This window comes from Hemitrygon akajei, chromosome 6 (genome assembly GCF_048418815.1).
Source record: "Hemitrygon akajei chromosome 6, sHemAka1.3, whole genome shotgun sequence".
NCBI lineage: Eukaryota > Metazoa > Chordata > Chondrichthyes > Myliobatiformes > Dasyatidae > Hemitrygon > Hemitrygon akajei.
In genome coordinates, this window is record NC_133129.1 from 6,590,445 (window position 1) to 6,602,729 (window position 12,285).

Genomic DNA, 12,285 nt, shown 5'->3' on the forward strand with positions numbered 1-12,285 from the left:
GGTATATGCTCCCATGCTTTTATATCTTCTCCCCAAGGAGAAGAGAGGAGAGGTAGGACGTGGGGAGTGGGAGAGGTGGGAAGTGGGAGGGGTGGGGTGTGGGGAATGGGAGAGGTGGGAAGTGGGATGAGAGGGGTGGGATGTGGGGAGTGGGAGGGGTAGAACTTGGGACGTGGGGAGTGGGAGAGGTCCTTGATTATGTAATGTAAGGCAGTGGGAAGTGTAGACAGAGCCCACAGAGGAGAGGCTGGTTTCCATGATGTACTCAGCTGTGATCACAACTCTCTGCAGCTTCTTGTGGTCACAGGCAGAGCAGCTGCTGTACCAAGCACTGATGTATTGAGAAGGGATGTTTTTTATGGTGCACTTGTAAATATTGGTGAGTGTATCTATGCCATTCCGTTTTTGTGTCAATGTCTGTATGATTCTGTGTGTTTGTGCATTTGTTTGTCAGTGTGTGCATAGCTGTGAGTGTGTGTATGTGTCTGAGTGTGCGTGTGTCTTTGAGTGTGTCTCTGTGCGCGCATATGTATGTGTCTGAGTGTGTGTGTCTCCCTTTGAGTGTGTGTCTCTTTGTGAGTGTGTGTGTTTTTGAGTGTGTCTAACTGTGACTGTATGTGTCTGAGTGTGTCTCTCTGAGTGTATGTGTTTTTGAGTGTGTGTATATATGTCTGAGTGAGTGAGTGAGTGTGTCTATTACTGAGTGTGTGCATGTCTGTGAGTGAGTGTGTGTCTCTGCATTTGTGTGCAAGTTTGTGAGTGGGTATGTGTGTCATTGACTGTGTGTGTGTAGATTGAAAGATGCACTGAGAGCTTCCTTGAGAACTTGTACCATCTTTACTGACTCCTGTGAGTGTCTGCCCACATCCACTCCGAGTAGTGTCAGGGTGGCATTAAGAGCCTTGAATTGGTGTGTAGATGGGGGAAAGAGTGGACAACCTCAGAAATCCCCAGCAAGCCAGTCTGTGGTGTCAGGCACCTCTTGTCACACCTCTGGAGGGTACAGGTCTTAAAACGGTCTAATTGGTCACCTCAGACCTACTGAACCAGAGGGAAGACAACTCAGGAAAGGTATTTGGCTCACAGATGACTCAACGTTTGTCTGCTGGGTGCGTGTTCCCCATGTATTCAGGTACCTGTCTCACTGTTGAGTGCCAGTGGAGTATTTGTCTGTCTGTTCATGCATGGCTCTCCGTCACTTGCTTGTATTTCTCTGATGTTTGAGAATGGAGACAGAGGGATGGGGTCATGGTAGGGGGAGTGGAAAGAGGGGACAGGGAGGAGAGGTTTACAAAGTGGGAGAGGAAGGAGTTGAGAGGAGAGGAATGGAGTGGGTGAAGGAGGAAGTCATAGGGAGAGAGGAGGGGGACAGGGAGGGGAATGGAACAGGAGGAGAGAGGGAAGTGGGGTGAATGGGCAAGACATGAGGATGGGAAGGAGGAGGTGGAGAGGGATGGAAGAGGAGGGGATTGGTTTATAGAGCTGTGGGAAAAGAACACAGATACAATGGGCCAAATAGCCTGGCTGTGTGTACAGGAATTCAGCCCCAGTAACTCATCCTGACTACTTTCTTTGTTTCCAGGTACGCTCCAGTGGGGATCCTGTTCCTGATTGCGGGGAAGATTGTGGAGATGGAAGACATGAGCATAGTGGGTGGGCAGCTGGGAATGTACACAGTGACAGTGATTACTGGCCTGCTTATCCACGCCCTGGTGGTGCTACCTGCCCTCTACTTCTGCATCACACGCAAGAATCCCTTTGTCTTCATCGGTGGATTGATGCATGCACTGGTTACTGCTCTTGGAACATCTTCCAGGTGAGATGTGTCCCTCAAATGTGTAAAATCTCCCAGGTGAGATGTGTCCCTCAAATGTGTAAAATCCCCCAGGAGAGACGTGTCCCTCAAATGTGTAAAATCCCCCAGGTGAGACGTGTCTCTGAAATGTGTAAAATCCCCCAGGTGAGACGTGTCCCTCAAATGTGTAACATCCCCCAGGTGAGACGTGTCCCTCAAATGTGGAACATCCCCCAGGTGAGATGTGTCCCTCAAATGTGTAACATCCCCCAGGTGAGACGTGTCCCTCAAATGTGTAAAATCCCCCAGGTGAGACGTGTCCCTCAAATGTGTAACATCCTCCAGGTGAGACGTGTCCCTCAAATGTGTAACATCCCCCAGGTGAGACGTGTCCCTCAAATGTGTAACATTCCCCAGGTGAGACGTGTCCCTCAAATGTGGAACATCCCCCAGGTGAGACGTGTCCCTCAAATGTGTAACATCCTCCAGGTGAGACGTGTCTCTGAAAAGTGTAACATCCTCCAGGTGAGACGTGTCTCTGAAAAGTGTAACATCCTCCAGGTGAGATGTGTCCCTCAAATGAGTAAAATCCCCCAGGAGAGATGTGTCCCTCAAATGTGTAAAATCCCCCAGGTAAGACGTGTCTCTGAAATGTGTAACATCCCCCAGGTGAGACCATAAGACAAAGGAGCAGAAGTAGGCCATTCGGCCCATCGCGTCTGTTCTGCCATTTAATCATGAGCTGATCCATTCTCCCGTTTAGTCCCAATCCCCCACCTTCTCACCATAACCTTTGAGGCCCTGGCTACTCAGATACCTATCAATCTCTGCCTTAAACACACCCAATGACTTGGCCTCCACTGCCGCCGTTGGCAACAAATTCTACAGATTCACCATCCTCTGGCTAAAAAAAATTTCTTCACATCTCTGTTCTGAATGGGCACCCTTCAATCCTTAAGTCATGCCCTCTTATACTAGACTCCCCCGCCATGGGAAACAATTTTGCCACATCCACTCTGTCCATGCCTTTCAACATTTGAAATGTTTCTATGAGGTCCCTACTCATTCTTCTAAACTCCAAGGGGTACAGTCCAAGAGCAGTCAAATGTTTCTTATATGTTAACCCTCTCATTCCTGGAATCATTCCAGTGAATCTTCTCTGAACCCTCTCCAATGTCAGCACATCCTTTCTTAAATAAAGAGCCCAAAACTGCACACAATACTCCAAGTGAGGTCTTACCAGTGCCTTATAGAGCCTCAACATCACATCCCTGCTCCTATACTCTATTCCTCTAGAAATGAATGCCAACATTGCATTTGCCTTCTTCACCACCGACTCAACCTGGAGTTTAACCTCAACGGTATCCTGCACGAGGACTCCCAAGTCCCATTGCATCTCAGAACTTTGAATTCTCTCCCCATTTAAATAATAGTCTGCCTGTTTATTTCTTCTACCAAAGTGCATGACCGTACACTTTCCGACATTGTATTTCATTTGCCACTTCGTTGCCCATTCTCCCAATCTATCCAAGTCCCTCTGCAGACTCTCTGTTTCCTCAGCACTACCGGCCCCTCCACCTATCTTTGTATCATCAGCAAACTTAGCCACAAAGCCATCTAGATAGATAGATAGATAGATAGATACTTTATTCATCCCCATGGGGAAATTCAACTTTTTTCCAATGTCCCATACACTTGTTGTAGCAAAACTAATTACATACAATACATAACTCAGTAAAAAAAAACTATTCCATAATCCAAATCATTGATATGCAACGTAAAAAGAAGTGGCCCCAACATGTCCCCTGTGGAACATCACTGGTAACTGGCAGCAAACCAGAATGGGATCCCTTTATTCCCACTCTCTATTTCCTGCCAATCAGCCAACGCTCTATCCACGTATGTATTTTTCCCGTAATTCCATGGGCTCTTATCTTGTTTAGCAGCCTTGTGTGCGGCACCTTGTCAAAGGCCTTCTGAAAATCCAAGTACACAACATCCACTGCATCTCCCTTGTCTAACCTACTTGTAATTTCCTCAAAATATTGCAATAGGTTTGTCAGGCAGGATTTTCCTTTAAGGAAACCATGCTGAGTTCTGCCTATCTGGTCATATGCCTCCAGGTACTCCGTAACCTCATTCTTGACTATCGACTCCAACAACTTCCCAACCACCAATGTCAAGCTAACAGGTCTATAATTTCCTTTTTGCTTCCTTGTCCCCTTCTTAAATAGCGGAGTGACATTTGCAATCTTCCAGTCCTCCGAAACCACACCAGAATCTATTGACTTTTGAAGGATCATTGCTAATGCCTCCGCAATCTCCACAGCTACTTCCTTCAGAACACAAGGGTGCATTGCATCTGGTCCGGGAGATTTATCTACCCTTATACTATTCAGCTTTCTGAGTACTTTCTCTGTCATAATTGTGACTGCGCACACTTCTCGTACCTGACATCCTTGAGTGTCCGGTATACTGATGTCTTCCTTAGTGAAGACTGATGCAAAATACTCATTCAGTTCCTCCGTCATCGCCTTATCTCCCATTACAATTTCTCCAGCATCCTTTTCTATTGGTCCTATATCTACTCTCACCTGTCTTTTACTCTTTATATACTTGAAAAAGAATTTGGTATCCTCTTTGATATTTGCTAGCTTCCTTTCATAGTTCATCTTTTCCCTCTTAATGACCTTCTAAGTTTCCTTTTGTAAGCTTTTAACAACTTCCCAATCCTCTGTCTTCCCACTAATTTTTGCTTCCTTGTATGCCCTCTGCTTTGCTTTTACTTTGGCTTTGACTTCTCTTGTCAGCCATGGTTGCATCCTTTTTCCATTCGAAAATTTCTTCTTTTTTGGAATATATCTGTCTTGCACCTTCCTCACTTCTTGCATAAACTCCAGCCACTGCTGCTCTGCCATCCTTCCTGCTAGTGTCCCTTTCCAGTCAATTTTGGGCAGTTCCTCTCTCATGCCACTGTAATTTCCTTTACTCCACTGAAATACCGACACATCGGATTTCGGCTTCTCTTTCTCAAATTTCACAGTGAACTCAATCATGTTATGATCACTGCCTCCTAAGGGTTCCTTCACTTCCATCTCTCTAATCACCTCTGGTTCATTACACAATACCCAATCCTGTACAGCTGATCCCCTAGTGGGCTCAACAACAAGCTGTTCTAAAAAGCCATCTCGTAGACATTCTACAAATTCTCTCTCAAGATCCAGTGCCGACCTGATTTTCCCAATTTATTTGCATGTTAAAATCCCCCACAATTATCATAACACTGCCCTTCTGGCAAGCCTTTTCTATTTCCTGTTGTAATTTGTAGTCCACATCACTGCAGCTGTTAGGAGGCCTGTATATAACTGCCAACAGGGTCCTTTTACCCCTGCGATTTCTTAGCTCAACCCATAAAGATTCTGCACCTTCCGATCCTATGTCACCTCTTTCTTTTTCAATCTTTTTATTAATATCAACATTATAAGATTAATACATAGTTATTTGGATTACAAAATTACAATGAACATAAAAGGATACACAAGCAATAAGTACAATCTAGTTAAGTCTTCCCAAATCATGAATGATACAACTATAATATAAACGAAACAACAACAAAAAACTAGGTATATCATGTTGAAAAAAACAGAAAAGAGAAAAAGAGAGAAAAAAAATTATTGCCCTAAGAAAAACTAATCTAACAAACTAACCACTAACTAATAAAGAGAAAAAAGGAAAAAAGGGAAGGAAAAAAATGGGCTGGTTATAGTATCTATAAAAAGACAAAGAATCATCAGTGTCCCCAACTCCGATCCTCTCAACATACATATAATCAAAACCGGAGAAACAAATAGGATTGGAACAGGGTCAAATTACATCATGTGAAAATATTGAATAAATGGCCTCCAAATCTTTTCAAATTTAATAGAAGGGTCATATATGACACTTCTAATTTTTTCCAAATTTAGACATAACATAGTTTGAGAAAACTAATGAAATATGGTAGGGGGTTTAATTTCTTTCCAATTCAACAAAATAGATCTTCTAGCCATTAATGTAAGGAATGCAATCATCTGACAAGCAGAAGAAGATAAATTAATTGACTCTATCATTGGTAAACCAAAGATTGCAGTAATAGGATGTGGTTGTAAGTCAATGTTCAATACCATGGAAATAATATCGAAAATGTCTTTCCAATATTTTTTCAAAAGCGGACATGACCAAAACATATGAGTTAAAGAAGCTATCTCAGAATGACATCTGTCACATATAGGATTTATATGGGAATAAAAATGAGCCAATTTATCCTTGGACATATGAGTCCTGTGCACTACTTTAAACTGTATCAATGACTGTTTAGCACATATAGAGGATAAATTAACTAATTGCAGAATTTTATCCCAATTCTCAATAGGGATAGTAAGTTAAGTTCTCTTTCCCAATCATTTTTAATCTTATAAAAAGCCTCTGAATGTATTTTCATAATTATATTGTAAACATTTGATATTACACCTTTCTGAAAAGGATTTAGTTCAAACTGGTTTTATTAAAAATCGCTATTCTTTTTTCAATATTAGGAGATTATTGAATATTGTTTATACTCCTTCACGCAGCACCTCAGAATGTGTCATTTCATTAGATGCGGAGAAAGCATTTGATAGAGTTGAATGGCCATATTTATTTACTGTGCTTGAGAAGTTTAATTTTAGTCCGACATTTATATCCTGGATTAAATTGATATATCATACTCCAGTAGCCTCGGTCTTTACTAATAATCAAAGATCTTCCTTTTTTCGTTTATTTTGGGGTACCAGGCAAGGCTGTCCTCTTAGTCCATTATTATTTGATATTGCTCTGGAACCTTTGGCAATTGCTATTAGAGAATCACCTAACATTTTTGGCATTACTCGCGGGATAGATATACATAAGTTATCATTATACGCAGATGATTTGTTATTATACATTTCTGATCCTGAGAAATCCATTCCTGCAGTTATATCATTATTGGCTCAGTTTATTAATTTTTCCGGGTATAAATTGAATCTTAGTAAAAGTGAATTGTTCCCCTTAAATAGACAGGTTCCAATTTATGGAAATTTACCTTTTAAATTAGTTAATGACTTTTTTATATACTTAGGGATTAAAATTACAAAAAATCATAAGGAGTTATTCAAGGTTAATTTTTTACCCTTAATTGATCAGATTAAATGTTTACTAAATGGTCACCATTGTCTTTATCTCTGATAGGTCGGATTAATGCTATTAAGATGATTATTTTACCCAAGTTCTTATATATATTTTAAGCGGTACCAATTTTTATTCCAAAATCCTTTTTTGACAATGTTGATTCAAAAATTTCTTCATATATATGGCAGAATAAAAATCCTAGATTAGGTAAAAGATATTTACAGAAGTCAAAGAAGGAAGGTGGATTGGCATTGCCTAATTTTAGATTTTATTATTGGGCAATTAATATTCAATATTTGAATTGTTGGTTAAGGAATTTGGATTTATCTCCTAGCCCTCATTGGGTAAATCTGGAAACTAAATCTGTACAAGGATTTTCATCAGGTTCTATTTTAGGGACTTCTCTTCCCTTTGCTCTTTCTAAATTGCATAAACGAATTGACAATCCGATAGTCAAACACACTTTACGTATATGGTTTCAATTTCGGAAATTTTTTGGGTTGAATCAGTTCGTTTTAGCAATTCCTATTGTATCCAATTTCTTTTTTCATCCCTCTATTATGGACCGAGCTTATTTAGCTTGGAAGACTAAAGGTATACTACGATTTTCTGATTTATTTTTGGATAATTGTTTTATGTCTTTTGAACAATTATCTAATAAATATAATTTGCCTAGATCTCATTTTTTTAGATATTTACAGATTAGGAATTTTTTAAACACTGTACTTCCTACCTTTCCAAATCTTGTTTCTTCGGGTATTTTGGAGAAATTGTTAGAACTAAATGTCACCTCTTTCTAATGATTTAATATCATTTTTTACCAATAAAGCCATGCCACCCCCTCTGCCTACCTGCTTATCCTTCTGATACACCATGTATCCTTGGACGTTCAGCTCCCAGAGACATGCATCCTTTAGCCATGTCTCAGTGACGGCTACAATATCATACCTGCCAATCTGTAGCTGTCCGACAAGATCATCCACCTTATTCCTTGTGCTGTGTGCATTTAAGTATAACAGCTTAAGTCCAGTATTTGGTACATTTTGCTTTGATTACATTGCAACTCATCCCAATGGCTGCAAATTTGCCCCATCACCTGCCGGTCCTCCCTGACATCTTTACTGCTCACTATCTTAAGATTTATTTTTGTTTTCCCCCTCTTCCACTCCATCATTCTGGTTCCCATCCCCCTGTCAAATTAGTTTAAACCCTCCCTAACAGCTCTATTAAACCTTCCCACTAGGATATCAGTCCCCTTCGGGTTCAGGTATAACCTGTCCTTTTTGAACAGGTCATACTTCCCCCAGAAGAGATCCCAATGATCCAAGAATCTGAAGCCCTGCCCCCTGCACCAGTCTCTCAGCCACGCATTCATCTGCCTGATCTTACTATTCCTGCCCTCGCTAGCACGTGGCACAGGTAGCAACCCTGAGATTACTACCCTGGAGGTCCTGCTTCTTAGCTTCCTTCCTAACTCCCGGAAATCTCTCTTCAGGACCTCCTCCCTTTTCCTATCTATGTCATTGGTACCAACATGTACCAAGACAGCTGGCTGCTCGCCCTCTCCCTTCAGAATATTCTGGACCCAATCCGAGACATCCCGTACCCTGGCACCTGGGAGGCAACACACCATGCAGGTACCTCTATCAGGCTCACAGAATCTCCTGTCTGTTCCCCTGACTATGGAATCCCCTATGACTACCGCATTCCTCTTCTCCCTCATTCCCTCCTGCACAACAGCACCAGGCCCAGTGCCAGAGATCCGGTCGCCGTGGCCGTCCCATGTCAGGTCATCCCCCTTAACAGCATCCAAAGTGATATACTTGTTGCTGAGGGGGGCAGCGACAGGGGTGCTCTCCACTATCCGGGCATTTCCCCTCCCTCTCCTGACAGTCACCCAGTTTTCTGACCCCTGTAGCCTAGGGATGACTACCTCCCTGTAGCTCCTGTCTATCACCTCTTCATTTTCTCTAATAAGCAGTAGGTCATCAAGCTGCAGCTCCAGATCCCTAACACCGTCTCCGAGGAGCTGCATCTCTGTGCACCTGGTGCAGATGTGGCCATCAGGGAGGCTGGAGGTCTCCCAGGAGTCCCACATCTGACACCCTGAACAAAGTACTAACCCTGCAGACATGCTACCTAATTCTACAGGAATGAAACAAGGAAAAATAAGTCTACTCACCCACTTACCTCACCAAACACACAAACTTTTTAAACTGTTAGCTTGTACCATTAGCTATATGAGTCCTGCTGTTCCTCCGTCTGTCCGGGCCGATTCGCCAAGGTGGAAAAGAACAGTTGGTGCCTCAGCCTCGCCTCTTCCCATTACCACCTAAGCCCATTGAGCCAAAGCTCTACACTCTGATGCCCGCTGTATAGGGTGGTCTTTTTAAACTCTCCGTGCTGTGCTGTCTATGTCATGCACCTGTGCTGTCTCGCCCTTCTTGTACTCGAAGAAGTTTAAAAAAAAACTACCTTCCTTCAGAATTCAGCTCTGACGCTGCCCTTCTTGTCCCGATTCAAAAAACAACCATGTCCCTGAAATGTGTAACATCCTCCAGGTGAGATGTGTCCCTGAAATGTGTAGCATCCTCCAGGTGAGATGTGTCTCTGAAATGTATAACATCCTCCAGGTGAGATGTGTCTCTGAAATGTGTAGCATCCTCCAGGTGAGATGTGTCTCTGAAATGTGTAACATCCTCCAGGTGAGATGTGTCCCTGAAATGTGTAACATCCTCCAGGTGAGATGTGTCTCTGAAATGTGTAACATCCTCCAGGTGAGATGAATCTCTGAAATGTGTAGCATCCTCCAGGTGAGATGTGTCTCTGAAATGTGTAGCATCCTCCAGGTGAGATGTGTCTCTGAAAAGTGTAACATCCTCCAGGTGAGATGTGTCTCTGAAAAGTGTAACATCCTCCAGGTGAGATGTGTCTCTGAAAAGTGTAACATCCTCCAGGTGAGATGTGTCCCTGAAAAGTGTAGCATCCTCCAGGTGAGATGTGTCTCTGAAATGTGTAACATCCTCCAGGTGAGATGTGTCCCTGAAAAGTGTAACATCCTCCAGGTGAGATGTGTCTCTGAAATGTGTAACATCCTCCAAGTGAGATGTGTCTCTGAAAAGTGTAACATCCTCCAGGTGAGATGTGTCTCTGAAATGTGTAACATCCTCCAGGTGAGATGTTTCCCTGAAATGAGTAACATCCTCCAGGTGAGATGTGTCCCTGAAATGTGTAACATCCTCCAGGTGAGATGTGTCCCTGAAAAGTGTACCATCCTCCAGGTGAGATGTGTCTCTGAAATGTGTAACATCCTCCAGGTGAGATGTGTCTCTGAAATGTGTAGCATCCTTCAGGTGAGATGTGTCTCTGAAATGTGTAGCATCCTCCAGGTGAGATGTGTCCCTGAAAAGTGTAACATCCTCCAGGTGAGATGTGTCTCTGAAAAGTGTAACATCCTCCAGGTGAGATGTGTCTCTGAAAAGTGTAACATCCTCCAGGTGAGATGTGTCTCTGAAAAGTGTACCATCCTCCAGGTGAGATGTGTCTCTGAAATGTGTACCATCCTCCAGGTGAGATGAGTCTCTGAAATGTGTAACATCCTCCAGGTGAGATGTGTCTCTGAAAAGTGTAACATCCTCCAGGTGAGATGTTTCTCTGAAAAGTGTACCATCCTCCAGGTGAGATGTGTCTCTGAAATGTGTACCATCCTCCAGGTGAGATGAGTCTCTGAAATGTGTAACATCCTCCAGGTGAGATGTGTCTCTGAAAAGTGTAACATCCTCCAGGTGAGATGTTTCTCTGAAAAGTGTAACATCTTCCAGGTGAGATGTGTCCCTGAAAAGTGTAACATCCTCCAGGTGAGATGTGTCTCTGAAATGTGTAACATCCTCCAGGTGAGATGTGTCTCTGAAAAGTGTAACATCCTCCAGGTGAGATGTGTCTCTGAAATGTGTACCATCCTCCAGGTGAGATGTGTCTCTGAAATGTGTAGCATCCTCCAGGTGAGATGTGTCTCTGAAAAGTGTAACATCCTCCAGGTGAGATGTGTCTCTGAAAAGTGTAACATCCTCCAGGTGAGATGTGTCTCTGAAATGTGTAACATCCTCCAGGTGAGATGTGTCCCTGAAATGTGTAACATCCTCCAGGTGAGATGTGTCTCTGAAAAGTGTACCATCCTCCAGGTGAGATGTGTCTCTGAAAAGTGTAACATCCTCCAGGTGAGATGTGTCCCTGAAATGTGTACCATCCTCCAGGTGAGATGTGTCCCTGAAAAGTGTAACATCCTCCAGGTGAGATGTGTCTCTGAAATGTGTAACATCCTCCAGGTGAGATGTGTCTCTGAAAAGTGTAACATCCTCCAGGTGAGATGTGTCCCTGAAATGTGTAGCATTCTCCAGGTGAGATGTGTCCCTGAAAAGTGTAACATCCTCCAGGTGAGATGTGTCCCTGAAATGTGTAGCATCCTCCAGGTGAGATGTGTCCCTGAAATGTGTAGCATCCTCCAGGTGAGATGTGTCCCTGAAATGTGTAGCATCCTCCAGGTGAGATGTGTCTCTGAAATGTGTAGCATCCTCCAGGTGAGATGTGTCTCTGAAATGTGTAACATCCTCCAGGTGACACTATAGAGTCTCAGTGGGTGGACCTTAGGAACAGGAAGGGGTCAATAACTTTACTGGGTGTTTTTTATAGGCCACCCAATAGTAACAGGGATATTGAGGAGCAGATAGGGAAGCAGATCCTGGAAAGGTGTAATAATAGCAGAGTTGTCGTGATGGGAGATATTAATTTCCCCAAGTATCAACTGGCATCTCCTTAAGTCAAGGGGTTTAGATGGGGTGGAGTATGTTAGGTGTGTTCAGGAAGGTTTCTTGACACAATATGCAGTTAAGCATATTTGCATACTTGATTTGGTATTGGGAAATGAACCTGGTCAGGTGTCAGATCTCTCAGTGGGAGGGCATTTTGGAGATAGTGACCATAATTCTGTCTCCTTTACAATAGCATTGGAGAGAGATAGGAACAGACAAGTTAGAAAAGTGTTTAACTGGAGTAAGCAGAATTAGGAGGCTATCAGGCAGGAAATTGGAAGCTTATACTGGAAACAGATGTTGTCCAGGAAAAGTACGGAAGAAATGTGGCAAATGTTCAGTGGATATTTGTGTGGAGTTCTGTATAGATACGTTCCAATGAGACAGGGAAGTTATGGTAGGGTACAGGAACAGTGGTGTATAAAGGCTGTAATAAATCTAGTCAAGAAAAAAAGAAAAACTTATAAAAGGTTCAAGAGCTAGGTAATGTTAGAGATC

The 12,285-nt window shown here is 42.8% G+C and overlaps 1 protein-coding gene across 2 annotated transcripts in view; it reads left to right on the forward strand.

Annotated features, from left to right (window-relative positions):
- LOC140728838 (excitatory amino acid transporter 1-like) overlaps positions 1-12,285 on the forward strand; it is a 118,964-nt gene that overhangs the window by 88,837 nt on the left and 17,842 nt on the right. For both annotated transcript variants that reach the window (XM_073047834.1, XM_073047835.1), the window contains one exon: positions 1,583-1,816. In XM_073047834.1, the coding sequence (XP_072903935.1) occupies positions 1,583-1,816 (234 nt within the window). The remainder of the gene's footprint in view (positions 1-1,582; positions 1,817-12,285) is intronic.